Here is a 21,386-nt window from a genome sequence, read left to right as displayed (position 1 = left end):
GTCTGACTTAGAAATAGCTAGATAAATATTTCATGGGTAGAGAAACAATGAGTAACAATGTAACAAGGATGTACAGTAAATGTTTTCAGAAGAGTCTTTCTTTTTTTGAAGAGTACAAAAGTATTTCAGACTACTTGATATATGTTTTCATGTTTTTTCTTTGATGTGAAAAACAGTCATGGAAGGAATGTCATTTTTATTTATTTTTTATTTTATTTTATTTATTGATTTTTTTTGTTTACCCCAAAGTTAGAAAATTTAGTTATTTATTTTTTAATTGTTAAATCATAGCTGTGTACATTTGTGCAATCAAGGGGTACAATGTGCTAGTTTCAGAAGAGTCTTTATTGATACTGTGTGAACATCCTGTAGTAATCTAAAGAGCTTCCTTATGGGAAGATGTTTGGACCTGGTGGCTTAATTTTAAGTCGGTAATGCAGAGAGGTTAAGTAACTTTCCAAGGTCACAGTGTTGGTTAAGTGGTAGTGCTTTTTACCTTTTTTTTGTTTTTTTGTAGAGACAGAGTCTCACTGTACTGCCCTCGGGTAGAGTGCCGTGGCGTCACACGGCTCACAGCAACCTCTAACTCTTGGGCTTACGCGATTCTCTTGCCTCAGCCTCCAGAGCAGCTGGGACCACAGGCGCCCGCCACAGCGCCCGGCTACTTTTTTGTTGCAGTTTGGCCGGGGCTGGGTTTGAACCCGCCACCCTGGGTATATGGGGCCGGCGCCCTACTCACTGAGCCACAGGCGCCGCCCAAGTGGTAGTGCTTTTTAAACCCAAATATGATAATGCATTCTTTGTGAAGTATTCTTAAAGCTCCTTAGAAATACTATATCAACAGTTTGTTGGAACTGTTGTAAAGATTAATTGACAAGAGTTGACATTTCTTGGCCATATTAAACTTTATATTTTAGTAATACAATATATTTCTCCTTGCACCCAGGTGTTATTTTATGTTTTCTAGTAATTTTTGGTAGTTTTATTCATATTTATACATGGTGTTTCTTACTGAATTTTATTCATGATATATTATGCTTTTTCTGTTATTTATTAGGATCAAGAACTTTTCATGTTTTTTTCTACTGAATTATTGATGGATATAAAAAAAGAAATTCTTTTTTCTTTTTTCTTTTTCTTTGCTTGTTGCATTTTTCTCAGTCCATTGTGTGTTAGTCAATTTTTTTTAAACCATCATTTTATTCTTTATTCTGGCATTTTTTTCAATCTCTGTATCATTCTTCTTTTTAAAATTTTGGTCAAATGTATATAATAGAAAATTTAACATCATAACTAGTTTTAAGTGTAGTATTCAGTAGTGCTAAATATATTTACATTATTGTGCATCCAAGTTCTAGAACTATCTTAATATTGCAAAACTGAGACTCTATATGCATTAAAAACTCCCCATTTCCCCCTTCCTTTAGCCACTGCAACCACCATTCTACTTACTGACTCTATGGATTTTATGAGTCTAGTTGTCTCATATAAATGAAATTATACAATACTATCTTTTTGAGACTGGCTTATTTTATTTAGCCGAATGTACTCAAGGTTCCTCAATGTTATAGCATGTATCAGAATTTCCTTCATTTTAAATATATACGTATAATCCATTGTATGTATACACCATATTTGTTCATTCATCAGTGAACATTTAGGTTGCTTAAACCTTTTGGCTATTGTGAATAATGGTGTGTACAAATAAATGCCTCTTCAATTCCCTGCTTTCAGTTGCATTGGATATATAACTACAAGAGGAGTTGCTGGATTGTATGGTAGCTGTATTTGTAATTTTTTGAGGAATCACCATGCTATTTTCCATAGTGGCTGCATTATTTTTCATTTATCATAACAATTATCAGCTCTAATGTGGATGTACAGTAAATGTTTTCAGAAGAGTTTACTGATATTATGTGAACATCCTGTAGTAATCTAAAGAACTTCCTTATGGGAAGGAAGTGCACAAGTGTTGCAGTTTGTTCACATCCTTGAGAACACTTTGATTTTTTTGATTATAGCCATCTTGGTGGGTATGAAGTGGCATATCACTGTAGTTATAACTTGCATTTCCTGAATGATTGGTGTTTGAGCATTTTTTCATTTGTGTATTGCCATTTGTGTATCTTCTTTGGTGAAATGTCTATGCAAGTCTTTTGCCCATTTTTTAATTAGGTTATTTACTTTTTTTGTTGTTGAGTTATAGAAGTTCCTTAAGTATTCTAGATATCAATCCATTATCAAACATATGATGTGTAAAGATTTCCTCTCATTCCATAGGTTGCCTTTTTAGTCTTTTTGATGCACAGAAGTTTTAAAATTTGAGGTAGTTCACCTTAGCTGTTTTTACTTTTTTTGCCTATCATTTTTCCTTTCTGTGTACTTTTTAGTTGAGATATAACATGAATACAGTAAAGCATACTAATCTTAAGCTAGTAGTAGCTCAGTGAATTTTTACATATGTGTATTTCTGTGTATCCATACCCATCTCAAGGTAGAGACTGTTCTTGTTTTTGTTTTTTTTCTCTTAAAGACTGGTTTTGGTATTTCCAGGTTCTCACATGCTTCTTCCTACTTGTTTCCACCCCACCCCCAACTTAGGTAGCCATTATTCTGACATCTACTATCAATTAATTTTGTCTGTTTGTTATATACGTGGAATGATACTGTATGTATTCTTTTAAAAATCGAGATTCTTTTATTTGGTATCATGTCTAAAGATGTTCTTTATATGTATTAGTTCATTCCTTTTTATTGCTAAGTAGTATTGAAATTTTGATTACCTGTCAATTTTTTAATTCTTGGTTGGAGGATATTAGGAAGAAAATTATTAGAAACATTTTAATATATATTTTGGGGGAGACTCATGCACTCATTTTTTTGAAATGTAGATAGATAGGTAAGTAGGTAGATAGATAGATTGATCTAGGAGTAGGATTGTAGCTATAGTATACTGCCAGATCACTTGCCATAGTTGTTATAGCAACTCACTCTTCCTTCAGTAACATAGAAAATTACAATTTTTCCATATCTTTACCAACTCTTAATCTTGTCAGAATAAAAGCACTTAGCAAATCTGGTGGATATGTCTGGCAGCTGTCTGTGAGTTTTATTGCTCTGATGAGTAATGATGTCGAATACATTGTCATTTACTGATTGTTCATTTGGATATCCTCCTTATGAAGTGCCTGTGAAAGTCTTTTGCAAGTTTTTTTATTGACATGCTTGGTCTCTCTCTCTCTCTTTTTTTTTTTTTTTTTGCTGTTTTTGGCTGGGGCTGAGTTTGAACCCATCACCTCTGGCATATGGGGCTGGTGTCCTACTCATTTGAGCCACAGGTGCCACCCCATGCTTGGTCTCTCTCTGTTTTTTTTTGTTTGTTTGTTCTTTTTTTACAGTTTATAGAGTCTTTATACTTCTATCTAGATCCAAGTCTGTCGTAGGATATTTGTAAAATGTATACAGGCATACCTCAGAGATACTATGTGTTTGGTTCTAGACCACCAAAACAAAGCAAGTATCACAATAAAGCAAGTCATGAATTTTTTGGTTTCCCACTACATATAAAAGTTACATTTACACTCTACTATGATCTATTAAGTGTGTAGCAGCATTATATCTAAAAAGCAAAGAGCATACCTTAATTTGAAATACTTTATCACTTCAATATACTAATGAAATGTATTTCTTAAATAATAAGACACGAAAGTCAAAATTACTCCTTGATTCATGGGCTGCAGGATGGATGCTGTGTTAGCAGGCATGTAAACAACACTGATCTCTTTGTGTTTCTCCATCACAGCTCTTGGGTGATCAGGTGCATCGTCAAAGAGCAGTAATGTTTTGAAAGGAATCTTTGCTTCTGACCAGTAGCTCTCAACAGTGGGCTTAAAATATTCAGTAAATGATGCTCTAAACAGATATTCTTTTATCCAGGCTTTGTTGTTCCATTTATAGAATGCTGGCAGAATAGATTTAGCATAATTCTTAGGGCCCTTGTATTTTCAGAATGGTGAGTAAGCTTTGGCTTAAACTCAAAGTCACCAGCTGCATTAGCCCCTAACAAGAGAGCAGGCCTGTCCCTTAAAGCTTTAAAGCCAGGCACTGACTCTTTCCCCCTCTAGAAAGGCCTGGATGGCATCTTCTTCCAACAGAGGAGCTGTTTGAAGGCTACATTGAAAATCTATTGTTTAGTGCAGCCACCTTCACCAATGATTGTAGTTACATCTTCTGGATAACTTGCTGCGGCTTCTGCATTAGCACTTGCTGCTTCACTGTGTACTTAGATGTTCATGCACTGACCTCTGCTGGCTTCAGACTTTTCTTCTGCACCTTCCTCACCTCTGCCTTTATAGGGTTGAAGAGAGTTACGGCTTTGCTTTTGGTTAGGCTTTGGCTTAAGGGAATGTTGTGTCTGGTTTGATCTCTCTAGCCACTAAAACTTCACCCTTATCACCAGTAAGCTTGTTTTCCTTTCTTACCCTTCGTGTGCTCACTGGAGTAGACTTTTCATTTCCTTGACGGACTTTTCCTTTCCATTTACAACATGGCTAACTGTTTGGCCAAGGGGCCTACCTTTCAGCCTGTCTCAGCTTTCAACATGCCCTCTTCACTAAGCTTAATAATTTCTAGCTTTTGATTTAAAATGAGATGTGTGCAACTCTTCCTTTCACTTGAACATGTACAGGCCATTGTGGGGTTATTAACTATCCTAATTAATTATTTCTCAAGTAATAAGGAGGCCTGAGAGGAGGGAGAGAAGAGAGGGAAAGCAGGTTTATGGAGGAGTCAGAACACAAACATTTGTCACTTAAATTTGCCATTGTATAGGCACACAGAATGTGGCACCCCAAAACAGTTACAGTTGAGCCTCAAACAACGCACATTTGCACTGCAGAGATATACTTACATATGAAGGTTTCCAACCAAATACAGTTTTTATGGAATGTTGAACACATTTATAAGGAGGGCCGGCTTTTTATTTTTATTTATTTAGGTTTTTTTTAGAGACAGAATCTCACTTTATTGCCCTCGGTAGATGCTGTGGCATCACAGCTCATAGCAACCTCCAACCCCTGGGCTTAGGCGATTCTCTTGCCTCAATCTCCTGAGTAGCTGGGACCACAGGTGACCACCACAACCCCCAGCTACTTTTTGTTGCAGTTAGGGCAGGGCTGGGTTTGAACCTGCCACCCTCAGTATATGGGACCAGCGCCCTACTCACTGAGCCACAGGTGCCACCAAGGAGGGCCGGCTTTTTGTATGTGTGGAGTCTGTATGTACAATGCTTGATTATGAGCAGTTTTTTATATATATATGATGGATCCTGGAACCAAACCCTCTTGTATACTGAGAGATGACTGTACAGTAGTAATATCAAAGATTGCTGGTCACAAATCATTGTAACAGATACAATGATAATGGAAAAGTTTGAAACGTTTAAGAATTACCAAAATGTGACACAGATGCGAAGTGGGCACATGCTGTTAGAAAAATGACACCAATGAACTTGGTCAATGTAAATTGCCATAAACCACTAGTTTGTAGAAAATGGAGTACATAGAAAGGGAAGTGCAGTAAAATGGGGTATGCCTATAGATCCGTGGGAGAGATACCAATGGGTGAAATTGCTAGGTCAATGGGTGTGAAAATTTAGTACTTTGAGAGGGACTGTTAAATTGCCTCCCAAAAGGTATTTCCAGTGTATGTGTATACCATTTTCCTGTATTCTCTGCCAGCACTGGATGTTACCAATCTTTTAATTTATCTGTCAAATTGATGGGCAAAAGAATGCTGTCCTTTGTTACATTGCATTTCCTTAATTAGAACCTGAGACTGAGAAATTTCTCATATTTTTATAGGCCAATTTTTATACTTCTTCTGTGGATTGCCTTTTCTTATCCTTTGACTAGTTTTCCTTATTATTTCCAATGGATTTATGGGTATCTTCTCCCACTATATGTTGGGTATTAATCCTTTTATTATACAGATTTGTGATTCTCCAAGTTTTTAATATCTGTTTAATATTTGTACATGATACTTTTTTTCTTATACATTTTTTTTTTTGTGTGTTAGGTAATTTGTAATTCATAAGGTGCCATAAAGGACTTTTGAGCAATTTAGGAAAAAAATTGATTTAGGATAATTAATCTATTAATATGGAAGAAGAACATTTTCAATATTTAACATGCAGTTGACTTTTTAAAAAAATACTGTTTATTTTTCTTTTCTCTGTGTAGGAAATTGAAATTGGTTCATTAAGAGAAGCTTTGTCTTTTGTGTCATTAATTGATGGATATTATAGATTAACTGTAGATGCACATCATTACCTCTGTAAAGAAGTAGCACCTCCAGCAGTGCTTGAAAATATACAAAGCAACTGTCATGGCCCAATTTCGTGAGTAATACCAACTTTAAAAGTAAAATTTTTAAAAAGTGATATATTTACAAAGAAGATTTTATATACCTTAGTGATATATATATACACATATATATATTTATATGTTTATATGCACACCATAGTTGACCAACTTCTACATTGATCACATCCTTAAGGCGACCTAATTTTCATAGACTGGATATACACCACATGTATGTATCATAAGGCTTAGTTCCTCATGATGACTGCCTCCGTATGTTGACTAGTTTGTTACAGTCCTTTGGGTAGTGAACTTTCAGAGGTTCTACTATGTGTGTGTGTGGGTGTGTGTATGTATATATATGAAGAATATAAGTTGAATAGAGGATTTTTTAAAAATAAAAGTCTATTTGCAATTAGATTATATAATAATTAGAATTATTTGATTTATAATTTATCTGTGCCCCAATCTGTAATACTTATAACTTGTATAAGTTTAACATTTGTTAATGATACCTATGTATGGTTAATTAATTGGTGTTACTTTTGGGTGTTACTCAAAAAAGGACCTGCAGGCTTGGCACCTGTAGCACAGTGGTTATGGCACCAGCCACTTTCACTGAGGCTGGTGAGTTTGAACCCACCCTAGGCCTGCTAAACAACAATGACAACTGCAACAACAAAATGGCAGGGCGTTGTGGCGGGCGCCTATAGTCCCAGCTACTTGGGAGGCTGAGGCAAGAGAATCTCTTAAGTCCAAGAGTTGGAGTTTGCTGTGAGCCATGACACCACAGCACTCTACTGAGGGCAACATACTAAGACCCTTGTCTCAAAGAAAAAAAAAAAAAAGACCTACAATTTCTGTTTTGTTAACTTTTGAAAAACTACATAGGAGCCACAGTGCAAAATTTGAAAGTGTCAGTATTTTTGCATAATCCAACTTCTACTGAAAGCTTTGAACACAAGATATGTATGATGTCTTTATGTCTAAATTAGTGCTGTGTAGAACTTTATGCAATGATGAAAATGTTCTGTGTTTGTGCAGTTTGATACAGTAGCCGTGTGACTATATAGCATTTGAAATGTGGCTAGTATAATGGAGAAACTGAATTTTTAATTTAATTTAATTTTAATTTTGTATCTAGTAACTATCATATGGATTCATACTGTTGTATACTCTTACTTTAATGCTAAGTGAAGCCAGCTGTTATGAATAACACTAATTTAGTGCAAGTCCTGATTATCTCTTAGTGAAGATGTTCTTTATGATTGACTACATATTTTAAGAATCTGAGCAGAAGAAAAATCTGAGATTGTGTGCATATTCTGTTCTTTGACTTTAACCTACCCTTAAATTGAGGAAATTTATCTTTGGTAATACTTAACACTTGATTCACTTTATATTTCTACTTTGTAATAAATATTGTTACAAAAAAGTTAACTACTTTTTTTTCTTAGGGGACGTATAAATGAATTCTGTATTTTCGTTTTTTAATTATATTTTTTAAATTTCAGAACATTATGGCAGTACAAATATTTTGGTTACACATTGTACTTTTGGGGGCAAGGCTATAAGTGTGTCTATTCCCCAGATAGTGTGCATTGTGCCCTTTAGGTATGAATTTACCCATCCCCGCCTAACCCCTTCCACATACTTGATTTCCATTGAATTTTACTACCATATGTACACATGTGTGTTGATCATTTAGTTCTAATTTAAAAGCAAGGACATGTAGTATTTGTTTTTCCATTCTTCTGGAACTCTACTTAGGAGGATGGTCTCCAGTTCTGTCCGGATTGTTAGAAAAGGTATTAGTTTACCATTTTTTTTTTAATGGCTGAGTAATACTTCCTGGTATACATACCACATTTTATTAATTATTCATGCGTTGATGGGCCCTTGGGTTGATTCCACATCTTTGTGATTGTAAATTGTGCTGCTATAAACATTCGAATGCTTATGTCTTTTGTTTAGAATGACTTTTTCCCTTTTCAGTGGTTCTCAACCTGTGGGTCGCAACCTCGGAAAACACATTCTGCATACATATCAGATATTTACATTATGATTCATAACAGTAGTAAAATTACAGTTATGAAGTAGCAACGAAAATAATCTTATGGTTGGGGGTCACCACAGCATGAGGAACTGTATTAAAAGGTCACGGCATCAGGAAGGTTGAGACCCAGTTGGGGGACTGTTTGATTAAATGGTTGATCTACTACTTTTTGTTCTTTGAAATATCTCCATACTACTTTCCAAAGACTGTACTAGTTTGCAGTCCCATCAACAGTGTCCAGCTTGCAGCCCACAGGCCACATGCTAATGATTTGAGGACTGTTTTGCTTATCTGTGGTGGTGCATCTCAGGAAAAGTACTGGACAGACCTTATTTTTTGCTCATCAGGTTTCATTAATGTTTGTATATTTAATGTGTAGACTAAGGCAACTCTTTTTTTCCAATTTGTGGAAGAGAAAAGGATGGACATCCCAACGTTCCTTTCTCTCTACATCCATGCCAACATCTGTTGTTTTGGTCCTTTTGGATAAAAGTCATTCTTACTGGAGTTAGGTGATAACTCATTGTTGTTTTGATTTGGTTTTCCCTGATAATTAGAGACACTATTTTTTCACATGTTTATTGGCTATTAAAAGTATGGAAAAGTTTCTGTTCATCTCCTTCTCTCACTTTTTAATGGGTTTGTTTTATGTCATCTTGCTTATTTGCATGAGTTCTTTGTAGATTCTGGTTATTAGAACTTTATCAGATGTATAACATGCAGATATTTCCTTCTATTTGGTAGGTTGTCTATTCACTCTATTGATTATTTCCTTGGCTGTGCAGGAGCTTTTTAATTTAATCTGGACCCATTTATTTTTGTTGTTGTCATGGCTGTCTTTGGAGTCTTCTTCATAAATTCTTTGCCTAGGCCGTTGTCTATAAGAATTTTTCCAACTTTTCTTCTAGACCTCGTATAGTTTCATGCCTTAAGTCTGTTATATCCATTGTGAACTAGTTTTTGTGGGTGGTGAGAGACACCCATCCTATTTTAGTCTTGTACATGTAGTTATCCAATTTCCCCAGCACCATTTATTGAATAGGAATTCTTTTCCCCATTACTTAATAATTATCTGTAATTTAGATGTTTATTATTTTAAAAAGTCCTAGCATCCATTCATTCATTTAGAAATCTATCCTTCAAGCATTTGAATACCTACAATGTGAGGGCATTGATTGATATATGACAAATATAGTAATAAGTGGAACAAATGGTTCTTACCTTCACATAGATTACATTTTCTTTTTTTCCAAGATGTGAAGCTTCATTAAACATGGAGCAAATTTTATAAATGAATAGTCTTTCTCAGTTGCCATATTTCTTGTATTAGACTTTGTTTTATACTAAATAGTAAAATGCACACAAATTTTTATGTATTGTCTCTTCTATGGTAGAAGAAGACAATAGACACATTTATGCTATATTATCTGCATAGTTAAATGAAGTTTTATGAGAGTAAGTATGGTTTTTAAAAAAGTAAATTTGTAATCAGAAGGCAGAAATTTCAAGTGAATGAATTATTCTTGATGATTTTGTTTGTCTTATAATACCTTTTATTTGTTTTTAAAGCAATATAATTGTCCCTTGAATTGTTTTTAACTTATTGCAAAATAGCTTGGTACTTAACATTTTTTTCCTTGAGAGATTATTGATAAACTTATATAGTAGAGGAGATTTCCAAAAATTTTGAGTGTTTTACATTTGAGTTTTGACCTTTTAGATTACATTTTCTCATAATGTCATAGTGCTTGCTATGTTATAATTTAAATTACTTCTTCTTTACTTTTAGAATGGATTTTGCCATAAGTAAACTGAAGAAAGCAGGTAATCAGACTGGACTATATGTACTTCGATGCAGTCCTAAGGACTTTAATAAGTATTTTCTGACTTTTGCTGTTGAGGTTAGTATGTCATATTTATTAGTGGTAATACTTATTTAGCCCACATACTTTCTTATTCATATTTATCTATCACCTTTCATTTTTAATGCTCAGAATTATAGCTCTAGATATTAAAACTGTCATAATAATGCTTAATTTACCTCAGAGATTCTGTATCATATATAAGGTATATCCCCTAGAGTTTACATAAAACTATAAAATAATTTATAATATACTTTTTATCTGGCATTTATTTTATTTTCTGATGTTTGAGTGTTACTGGTGTGTCAAATGGTATTTTATTAAGTATCTTGAAGTCTCTATTTTTACAGGGCTTTTTTTTTTCTTTTTCTTTCTTTTTTTTAGTTTTTGGCTGGGGCTGGGTTTGAACCCACCATGGGGCTGGTGCCCTACTCCTTGAGCCACAGGCACCACCTTCTATTTTTACAAAAATGGAAGTCTGTGTCACATCATGTAGAACAAAATAAGTCAGAAGCAAACTTTTTGTTAACTAGAAATGGTTACAGGATTAGAGTGAAATGGGGCAATAACAAAGAAATAGAAACATGTAACTTTAAACTGGTGGTTTTCTGTCTCCTTTTTTTTTTTTTTTTGAGACAGAGTCTCATTATGTCACCCTGGGTAGAGTGATGTGGCATCACAGCTCACAGCAACCTCAAACTCTTGGGCTCAAGTGATTCTCTTGCTTCATCCTCCCAAGTAGCTGGGACCACAGGCACCTGCCATAACGCCAGGCATTTTTTTTTTTTTTTTGGTTGTAGTCGTCATTGTTGTTCAGCAGAACTTGGCTGTGCTTGAAACCACTACCTTCTGTGTATTTGGCGGGTGCCCTACTCACTGAGCTATGGGTGCCAAGCCAAAAACTGGTGGTTTTCTAATATTAAGAGTAATGGTGTACACAGAATGTATGTTTAAGGGTAAAACTACAATGAAACTTAACTGTTGGGCAGCACTTGTGGCTCACTGGGTAGGGTGCTGGCCCCATATACCAGGGGTGGTGGGTTTGAACCCGGCCCTGGCAAAACTGCCACAAAAAAATAGCCCAGCGTTGTGGTGGGTGCCTCTGGTCCCAGCTACTGGGGAGGCTAAGACAGGAGAATCGCCCAAGCCCAAGAGTTGGAGGTTGCTGTGAACTGTGATGCCACGGCACTCTAATGAAGGCAATAAAGTAAGACTCTGTCTCTGAAAAAAAAGAAAGAAAGAAAGAAACTTCACTATTAATGTAGATCATTTTGAATCTCATCTATGATTGTTTACTATCAAGAATTACCTAAAAAAATACTAATATTTTAAGGGCATTTTATGGTATAAATTTTGAGAAATGTTATAGAGCTTCCAAATTATCTCACTTTTTTAAAACAGAGAAAGTAAGGATTTTATTATTCAACTGTTTTAAGTTTTCTGCACCCATGTCATATTTAGCATACAGAGTGTATTAACTATCTATAAATACAGAAGGTTACTCTTTCACTTCACCATTGTATAAAACTAATAATCTTTTTTGTTTGGTTTTGCTTTGAGACAGAGAGTCTCACTATGTTGCCCTCGGTGGAGTGCTATGGCATCACAGCTCACAGCAACCTCAAACTCTTGGGCTTAAGCAATTCTTTTGCTTTAGCCTCCCTCGTAGCTGGGACTACAGTTGCCTGCCACAACACTGGCTATTTTTTTGTTGCAGTTTCGTTGTTTAGCAGGCCCAGGCTGGGTTCAAACCTGCCAGCCCCCGTGTATGTGGCTGGCGCCCTAAATGCTGAGCTACGAGCACCAAGCCTAAAACTGATAATCTATCCTAATTTCACAGAAGCTCAGTTTTGTAACATGTAGTGATCCATTATATTCAATTATCAATTAAGAAATTAATAATTTTTATGTTTATTGTATGATCCAATCCTAATATGAGGGCTTTTTTTGCTAGGCAGAATATGATACAGCCCTACCTTCAAGAAATTTACCTTTAGAACATCAAAAATTAAAAAAAAAAAACTAAAGGTAAATTACTAAATTATAATTATCTAATATTGGCAAACATAGACAGTAATAAGCAGGGTTACAAATATTAAGAAAGATATTTTGGTATAGGAAGGAGTCAAGATATTGATAGATTTTATATAAATGGTTCTAAGTAGGATGAATATACTTTTGAAAAAGCAACTCAAAAAACAGATGAATGAACAAGTTCATGTACAGTACATAAAACAAATATTAAACAGCAAAATTTGTAAATATTGTATTAAAGATAATTATACATATAGTGCTGCTATGGAATGGGTGCTTGGCTTGTGTAATGGGGTATTAGAACCTCAGATAAAAAGTGGTACTTAAACTGAATTTTAAGAATGAATACAGGTTTATTGCTTAGAAGGAGTAGGTATACATTCACAGGTAAAGACATAGTATGTGCAGTTATGTAGGCATAAAATAGCATGGCATTCGCTTCAAATTATTAAAGTCATTTAGTATGACTGGAACATAGGTTTTATGTTGGGAATGACAAGAACCGAGGTGGAGATGAAGGCAGAATGAAACCAGCTCATGGACGGTCCTAAATGCTACACTAGTTTTAGTCTTTATATTATAAATGATAGAAAGCTATAAAGGATGGTGTTATTATTATTGATTATCATTTCTTTCTTACTTGCTTTTTATGAAATCAACTCTTAAGCTACTTCTGTAGGCTAAGAAATTATAATTAAATGTCTTTTTGAGGAACTAAGAACTTGTGCTATAGCACTACATCAAGATTCAGTGTTCAAATGTCTAAGTACTCTGTTGCTTATTTTTGTGGTGTGTGTATCCTTTTGTCTGAATATTCTGTTGCTTGTTTTTGTGGTATGTGTATATTTTTGTCAGAATAATCACAATGATGCCCATTATGATTATCCCTCCCTCTCTTTACCATTAAACTTACATAGCGAGAAAATGTCATTGAATATAAACACTGTTTGATTACAAAAAATGAGAATGGAGAATACAACCTCAGTGGGACTAAGAAGAACTTTAATAATCTTAAAGATCTTTTGAATTGCTACCAGTTGGAAACTGTTCGCTCTGATAATATAATTTTCCAGTTTACTAAATGCTGTCCTCCAAAGCCGAAAGGTAAAATAATTTTCTAGTTATTTTTAAAATAATGGTCATGGATCATCTATTTAGTAGGAGATAATCTTCAGCACGTTTATTTTAAAAAAATATGAAAGTGGCAGCTCCAGAAACAAATTAACTTTATCTCATTCAGTTGTACAAGCATCATCACATAGAATTATTCGCTTTGTTTTAGTCTACTAGAAAGAAGTGACTTGAAATTCTATTATTCTAAAATGGCATTTTAAAGATAGTAATTATTTGGTATAATTAATCACTTATTTATTGAACTGGAAGACCTCATTACCAAATTCTCATATGTTATTTTCAGAAAAAAAATTTTTACTGTTTTAGATTTTAAATTTTTACATTTTAAAAATAAAGATAGGTTGGAAATCCTTTGAAATAACAAGTTTTATTATTAAAAATATTTGAAATTCTTGAAAAAATTATATTAGTTAAGGAAGTGATTATAATTTTGAATGTATGAAATAACTGGTTAAGAATATATCAAGGTTGGGCAGCATCTGTGGCTCAGTTGGTAGGGCGCCGGCCCCATATACTGAGGGTGGAGGGTTCAAGCCTGGCCCCAGCCAACTAAAACAGCAGTGACAACTACAACCAAAAAAAAAAAAAATCAAAGTTTAGTGAATAACTCCCTAAAAGAATTTTCTAATAAAAATGCATGATAAGCAGTTTTAATAATTTCTTAAATTATTATATAGAACATATTTCATTTTATTATTCTTTGGATCAGTTCATATCTTCAGTGTGCTTTGAATATATATATATGTATCTTTCTTTTTTTTTTTTTAGATAAATCAAACCTTCTAGTCTTTAGAACCAATGGTGTTTCTGACGTACCAAACTCACCAGCACTACAGAGGCATAATAATGTGAACCAAATGGTGTTTCACAAAATCAGAAATGAAGATTTGATATTTGTAAGTCATTAAATACTGATTATTGTCTTTTCTGTCCTTTTAAGACATGTTCTCTTGATTTCCTATCTCACATTACATTCATGTGATATTCAACAATATTTTGTTATAAACTATATTATAACAACCTAAGAATGGGGGAAAGGGAGAGGAGGGAGGGGGCAGGTGGGTAGAGGGACGGGGATTCGTGGGATTACACCAGCAGTGCATCTTACAAGGGTATATGTGAAACTTGGTAAACGGTCTGTGAAGCTAGTGAATGATGCCCCATGATCATATCAATGTACACAGCTATGATTTAATAAAAAAAAAAGAAAAGAAAACTTAATTGTGATTTAAATATGTTTACTTCTTATAAAAATATGATACCAATCCGGTTAGAAATTAGGAAAATTATTTTAAGAATGGAATTATAGCTCATGTCTGTAATCCTAGCACTTTGGGAGGCTGAGGCAGATGGATTGCTTGAGCTCAGGAGTTCAAGACTAGCCTTAGCAAGAGCAAGACCCTATCACTACTAAAAAAATGTAACATAACTAGCCAGGCATCATGATGGGCACCTGTAGTCCCAGCTACTTGGGAGGCTAAGGCAAGAGGATCTCTTGAGCCCAAGAGCGTAAGGCTGCTGTAAGCTGTGATGCCATAGCACTGTACCCAGGGGCAACAGAGCAAGGATCTGTCTCAAAAAATAATAATAATAAATGAGATAAAATAAATAAAAGAACAAATTATATTTTCTTTTCAGGAATTTAAAAATGATCCTTTATAAATCTTGAATTAAAAGTTAAAAATCTACAAAAGACTTATATGTTAACTTTCATTTTCTTAAGAAAATAAGGGAAATGCAACAGGTTAAAAGTAAAGAAGGAATTGAAAACAAATTAATAGTCATATCTCATGATTCATGGAAATTGGGTCCAGGGTCACCCATGTATACCAAAATCCATGCATCCTCAAGTCCCATAGTCGGCCATTGGAACCTGACCCTTTGGAACCTATGGATATGAAAAGTTGTATGTTTTGCATCCCATAAATACTGTATTTTGGATTCTGGTTTGTTGGGGATACAGAGCTCATTGATATGTAGGGCCAACTATATTTATTGAAAAAATCCGAGCATAAGTAGACCTGTGCAGTTCAAACCCATATTGCTCAAGAATCATCTGTAGTACATTAAAGCTGATTATTTGGCTGAGAGGTGGTATTAGAGCTGGGGATTAGCCACAAAAAGAGGGCCAGGTCTCAGGCCTGTACAAGGCCAGGAAGTAAGTAACCAGGACCATTAGTAAAATAGTATATGGAATGTGAAAAATTATCTCACTACAAAAGGAGAAGAAAAAGAAGGTTGTTGGGTTTTGGGGGGCCCTTAGTGAGAAAAAAGAATTTCGCCTAAGAATTTTCTATCATAATAAGCTTTTAGTTTGGGTTTCTTTATATTATGTGCGTGATCTGAGAAATCCTAAATGGTATTTCCTTAATATACTATGATTCGTGGGAGAAGCAGATAAAAATCTTTTTGAAAGAATATACTCTTAATCTGGACAACCCAGGGTTACCACAGATAAAACAACTGCAGATGTCAGCTTTTAATCAAGAATTCAGAAATATACAAAGAAATAATGCAGGATTAAGCAAGAGTCAGTGGACCAACAACCATCAAAATTAGATCTCTACAAACCTCAAATGACAGAATTTTCAGATAGAGACTATAAAACACACACACAGACACATATATTTATTTAAAGATATAAAAGAAGTTGGAAACATAGGAAAATAACAAGACATTTTAAAAGATGAAAAATATTTGGGAGAAAAAGCATTGTAATGTTATGATACATATATGCATGTGTATGTTATGATATATATACACACAAATACATATGTGCACGCACACACACACACACACACACATATGCTTTTGTCCATGATTCCTGGTTCATCATTCCTATAGCCCTTGTTATAGTCTTTTGTTACAATGTTGGGTGCTTTAGGCCTGAGGAACAAGCCTAAGGAAACAATCTTTCTGACCTTCGCCTGCCATCTTTTCACCTTCCTGAAGGAAAGACTAATTTTGAGACTCTCAAACAAAGAAATGATAAATATGCTTATTGACAAAATGGACAGGTTAGAAAGCAAATTACTTATAGCTGAAGAGAAGTGAATTATAGGATAAATCTGAAGAAATTTTCAAAATGCAGCAGTTAAGGAGAAAGGAGTGGAAATTATGAAAGAAAGATTAATGGATATGGAAGATAAAATATGTCTGAGTTCCATAACGAGACAATAGGTAAAACTGTCCAGAATTATAAAGACACGAACCCTCATGGGAGAAACTGGAAGCACAGAACATCTGGTTAACGTGACTAACATACAACTAACCTAATAGTAGAGCTTGGATTTGAACAGAGGCAGCCATACTTCAGAGTGCAGGCTTTCAACAATTATTCTACAAGGATGTTCAAGAACTACTAGTACTAGTAGTAATAGCTAACACTTAATGTGCATTTTCTATATGTCTTAAACTGTGTTGAATGCTTTTATGCATTTATTCACTTACTATTTGTAACAATTGTATGGGGAAAATAGTTGCTATTCTTATTCCTTAGATGAAGAAACCAAGGTAGTTACAGCACAGAGAGATTAACTAGTCTATACAAGGTCACACAACTAGTAAGTGGTAATAGGAAACTAGTCAGACATTCTGCCTCCATAGACCACACTGTCCATTACACTAGTAGGAAAGTCAAACAAAGAAACAATTCACATGTAATTAACGTAGTTACAATTGACAAAAGTGACAATTATAGCCAGCTCAGGAGGTTTAAAAACACAGTAGAGCTAAAATACACTTTTTTCATTAATCTTTGTTTTCTGTCTACTATTTAAGGAAGTACAATAGATGAATTAATTTGGAATCTGAAATCTGGGTTTAGTTTGTAAAAGAACTATTTCCTCATGGATTTTTAAAAATCTCTTTGTTATTAAGCATTATTTCCTAATTCTCACATCTTTATCTTTATTCATTCTTTCATTATCTTTTTTCTTTCAAAGAATGAAAGCCTCGGCCAAGGTACTTTTACAAAAATTTTTAAAGGTGTAAGAAGAGAAGTAGGAGACTATGGTCAACTGCATGAGACAGAAGTTCTTTTAAAAGTTCTGGATAAAGCACATAGAAACTATTCTGAGGTGTGTATGTTATTTGTGTAGTTCATGTAGTATATTTTATATAAAGATGTGTTCTCATATGCATACAACATATTCGTGCATACAGATTTTCAAAATTATGATTTTTAAAAGCATATATGTATATATCATGGACCTTTCGGTGGGGCTATAGAAAATTGTAGCATTTTTAAAGTAATGATTTTTCTAAACTACATACTTTCATCATTCTGTTATAGCTATTATTACATCTGTGCATGTACTGTGGCAGTGGTTTTCCAACTTGGTTCCCTTTAACCTTGTGGGTTCTACAGAGGTTCTGCTACAATTTCATCTAGTTAAAAAATAAACAGTACAACCCAGCAGCCAGTTGCTAGAGACCTGAACATAGCAAGACATATTTAGAATATCTTAAAGGGTGTTAGTGGAAGATGATGTGAAAAATAACAAGCCAAAGACTTTTTCTAATCCACAGTACAATAGTGTCAGTGACCGTGATCCACTGAACAATCACACACAGAAGTTCTAGTCAAAATTTAGTTGAATTAGAGTGATACCAGATTATTTTCCTGATCTAAGTGTTGTGATATTTAATCTATATGGAAACCATTCTTAATTCTTTAGGAAGTGTCACATAAAGCTTACATCCATCTACTGCAGTCCCATATCACTGTCTCTGATGTCTACCTCTAGTTGAATCTCTGCTTTCTATTCTAGGTGTCTCAGTCCGTTCGTGTCATTCATGGTGCCTGTACCACTGTTGCTCTCCCTACTATCTCCATATTTCAGGCTTACTCAAGGGTTTTCTCAGAATGAAGGACTGAAGCTTGATGGCACGTGCAAGTCCATATAAGGGGACCAAACACATTGTAACCTTACCTAAAGTCCTGCTGAGAGTAGGAGAAAATGCATTTCTGTTGTGGCAGAGAGTATTTTCTAAACTGTAAATACTTTTTATTTGTGGAGTAAATCAAACAATAATTCTTTTGCACTTTTTGTTTTTCTTTCCCATAGTCTTTCTTTGAAGCAGCAAGCATGATGAGCCAGCTTTCTCACAAGCATTTGGTTTTAAATTATGGAGTATGTGTCTGTGGAGAGGAGAGTAAGTAAAACCACTGGCTTTCTTATGTTACTGCCATATCTTTCTTAGAGCATCATTTTTGTTTATATGGAAAATTCAGCTTCTGGATCACAGGTATCAGCATAAACTGTAACTTAACAGGAGTTAAATATATTTGAATTTGAAGATACTGTAGGCCTGCTTAGTTACATCTTGTGAAAAAGGAAGCCAATGAATGAAGTTAAAATATAGAAGGTTACAATGTCCCCCAAATAGAATATTGTGGTAAATCAATGTATTATAACCCTTTGTGTTCACGGTAGCCATAGAAAGAATGGCAGGTTCCGTGTAACATTGGAACAACTGGCCCTTTCAATAAAAACTTATTTGGAATTGTGAAAATAAAGCATATAAATGGTACACTTAATTTCTAATGGAACTGGCTAAAATGCATGTTGATACAACATACTTTCTTTGACTTAATTTAGATTGTTCATAAACTATCAAAGGTAAAGATATTACCCCAGGCTTTAATAGTATACAGATACACCTCAGTATTTTGTACTTTCCTTTATTGTGCTTCCAAGATACTGCACTTTTTGCATATTGAAGGTTGTGGCAATCCTTTGAACTCTGCCAGTACCATTTTTTTTCCGATAGCATGTGCTCACTTTGTGTCTTGGTGTCACATTTTGATAATTCTTGTACATTTCAGCCATTTTCATTATTGCCATATCCATTATGGTGATCTGTGATCAGCGATCTCTGATGTCACTATTTTAATTGTTTTCGGGTCCCACAATCTAAGCCCATTTTAGAAGGCAAACTTACATGATAAATGTTGCATGTATTCTGACTGTTCCGTAGACCTGCCATTCCCCCACTTCTCTCCCTCTTCTCAGGCCTGTGAAGGCCTTAAGTAACAACAAGATTGAAAGTAGGTCAATTAATAACCTCACAATGGCCTCTAAGTGTTCAAGTGAAAGCAAGAGTTGCACACATCTCATTTTAAATCAAAAGATGCTATGAACCTTGTTGAAATGATAGCAAAAGAGTTGAATATTACATAGATTTAATGGATAAAAAAAATCAAGGTTTGAGAGGATCGACACTCATTTTAAAAGAAGTTCTACCGGGGGTAAAATACTGTCAAAGAACATTGCATGCTACAGAGACGTCTTTCATGAAAGGAAGAGTCCATTGATGCAGCAAACTTCACTGTACTCCTATTTAAAGAAATTGCCACCACCAACCCAGCCTTCAGTAACCACCACCCTGATCAGTCAGCAGCCATCAGCATTGAAGCAAGACACTCCACCAGCAAAAATGTTATGACTTGCTGAAGGCTCAGATGATTGTTAGTATTTTTTAGTGATACAGTATTTTAAATTAAGGTATGTTTTAAACACAATACTTAATAGATCCCAATATAGTGTAACCAAAACTTTCATATGTACTGAGAAACTCAAAAATCCACATGACTCACTTTTTTGTGACACTTGCTGTATTTTGGTATCTCTGTGGTACATTTTTATTTTAGTGCCTCACAAAGATTATATTCAGACTTCATAAAGAAAATTACTATGTTATTTCACATTTGCCACTAGTAATGTGGATTAAAAACACATTTGTATGTGCATAACATTTCTTCATATGTTTGAAAATAGTAGTTTTTAAACCTGTTACAGGGCAATATCTCAGAAGCCTCTGTACATACTAAACAGTGAGAGTACATCAATGGGCAGGAGTGGAAGGGTTCTGCCCACTCCCCCAAGCTAAGACATTCTGTTTTTCTCTTTTGTTGATTTATATTTCTCATAATCTAACCTAACAACACTGGGAAATTTTATTTATGTTATTAAGGATGTCAGAACTATTTAGAAAGCAGATGTGGAATTTTTTATTTTTTAGCAAGGTATGTCTTAATGGTATTTAAAAATAGTTTTAAAGATAAAGCAATATAAAACACTCAGTTTGGGGGTTTTTTTGCAGCATAAATTAAGAGGACACAAGAGTTAGAACTAAAATCATCCTTTTGGCCTATAGTAGACACGGGTATTGTTGTGTGTAGAACTACTTCAGGAAGGTTTGAATGTCTAAATAGATTTATGGAAAAGAAATTAACTATGCAGTCATAATTCAGTACCAATACATAGAAGTGTGCTAGAATAATATAACATATAATATTGTATTATATATTATGTATTATACATTTTATGTTATATAATATATATATAGCATATGATAGTGCATAATGTTTACATTCATACCTCTTGCTTTTATTAATAAACTAAAAACCAAAAACACATGGATGTATATTTAAAGTTTTCTTTAAAGTAGTATGTTTTGCTTAATTTAATTTATTTACCTATAATATCCAAATATAACAATAAAATCAATATATTCATAAAACTTTATATTTTAATTATATCTGTACTTGAAACTTTATTACTTATATTTTAATGCAGATATTCTGGTTCAGGAGTTTGTAAAATTTGGATCATTAGACACATATCTGAAAAAGAACAAAAATTGTATAAATATATTATGGAAACTTGAAGTGGCTAAGCAGTTGGCATGGGCCATGCTTTTTCTGGTAAGTAATTAGTATATTGTTTTCATCAAAAGTTATTGTTTTATGTTACAAAGCAATATAGAAATTATCTTGACCTGGAAACAAGAAACAAATCTGTAACTGAATGCTGAGTCATTTAAATTAGTCTAGTTATGTGACTATTGTAAGCATATGTTTACTTATGTACAATGACTTTGGAAAGAAACGGTTTTCTTATCCCACCGATCTCTTAACTACTGATAGTGTGTAGT

General features: G+C 34.2%; 1 protein-coding gene across 9 annotated transcripts in view; it reads left to right on the top strand.

Moving 5' to 3' along the window:
- JAK2 (Janus kinase 2) overlaps positions 1–21,386 on the top strand; it is a 193,579-nt gene that overhangs the window by 144,402 nt on the left and 27,791 nt on the right. For all 9 annotated transcript variants that reach the window (XR_008376443.1, XM_053573500.1, XM_053573518.1 and 6 more), the window contains 7 exons: positions 6,240–6,397; positions 10,205–10,316; positions 13,229–13,415; positions 14,214–14,341; positions 17,390–17,524; positions 18,515–18,602; positions 21,029–21,156. Coding sequence is in view for 8 of the 9 variants with exons in the window: in XM_053573500.1 (XP_053429475.1) it covers positions 6,240–6,397; positions 10,205–10,316; positions 13,229–13,415; positions 14,214–14,341; positions 17,390–17,524; positions 18,515–18,602; positions 21,029–21,156 (936 nt within the window). In the remaining variant the exon portion in view is untranslated. The remainder of the gene's footprint in view (positions 1–6,239; positions 6,398–10,204; positions 10,317–13,228; positions 13,416–14,213; positions 14,342–17,389; positions 17,525–18,514; positions 18,603–21,028; positions 21,157–21,386) is intronic.

This window comes from Nycticebus coucang, chromosome 2 (genome assembly GCF_027406575.1).
Source record: "Nycticebus coucang isolate mNycCou1 chromosome 2, mNycCou1.pri, whole genome shotgun sequence".
Lineage (NCBI taxonomy): Eukaryota > Metazoa > Chordata > Mammalia > Primates > Lorisidae > Nycticebus > Nycticebus coucang.
The sequence above is the reverse complement of the archived record's forward strand: the minus strand, read 5'-3'. Positions and strand labels throughout refer to the sequence as shown.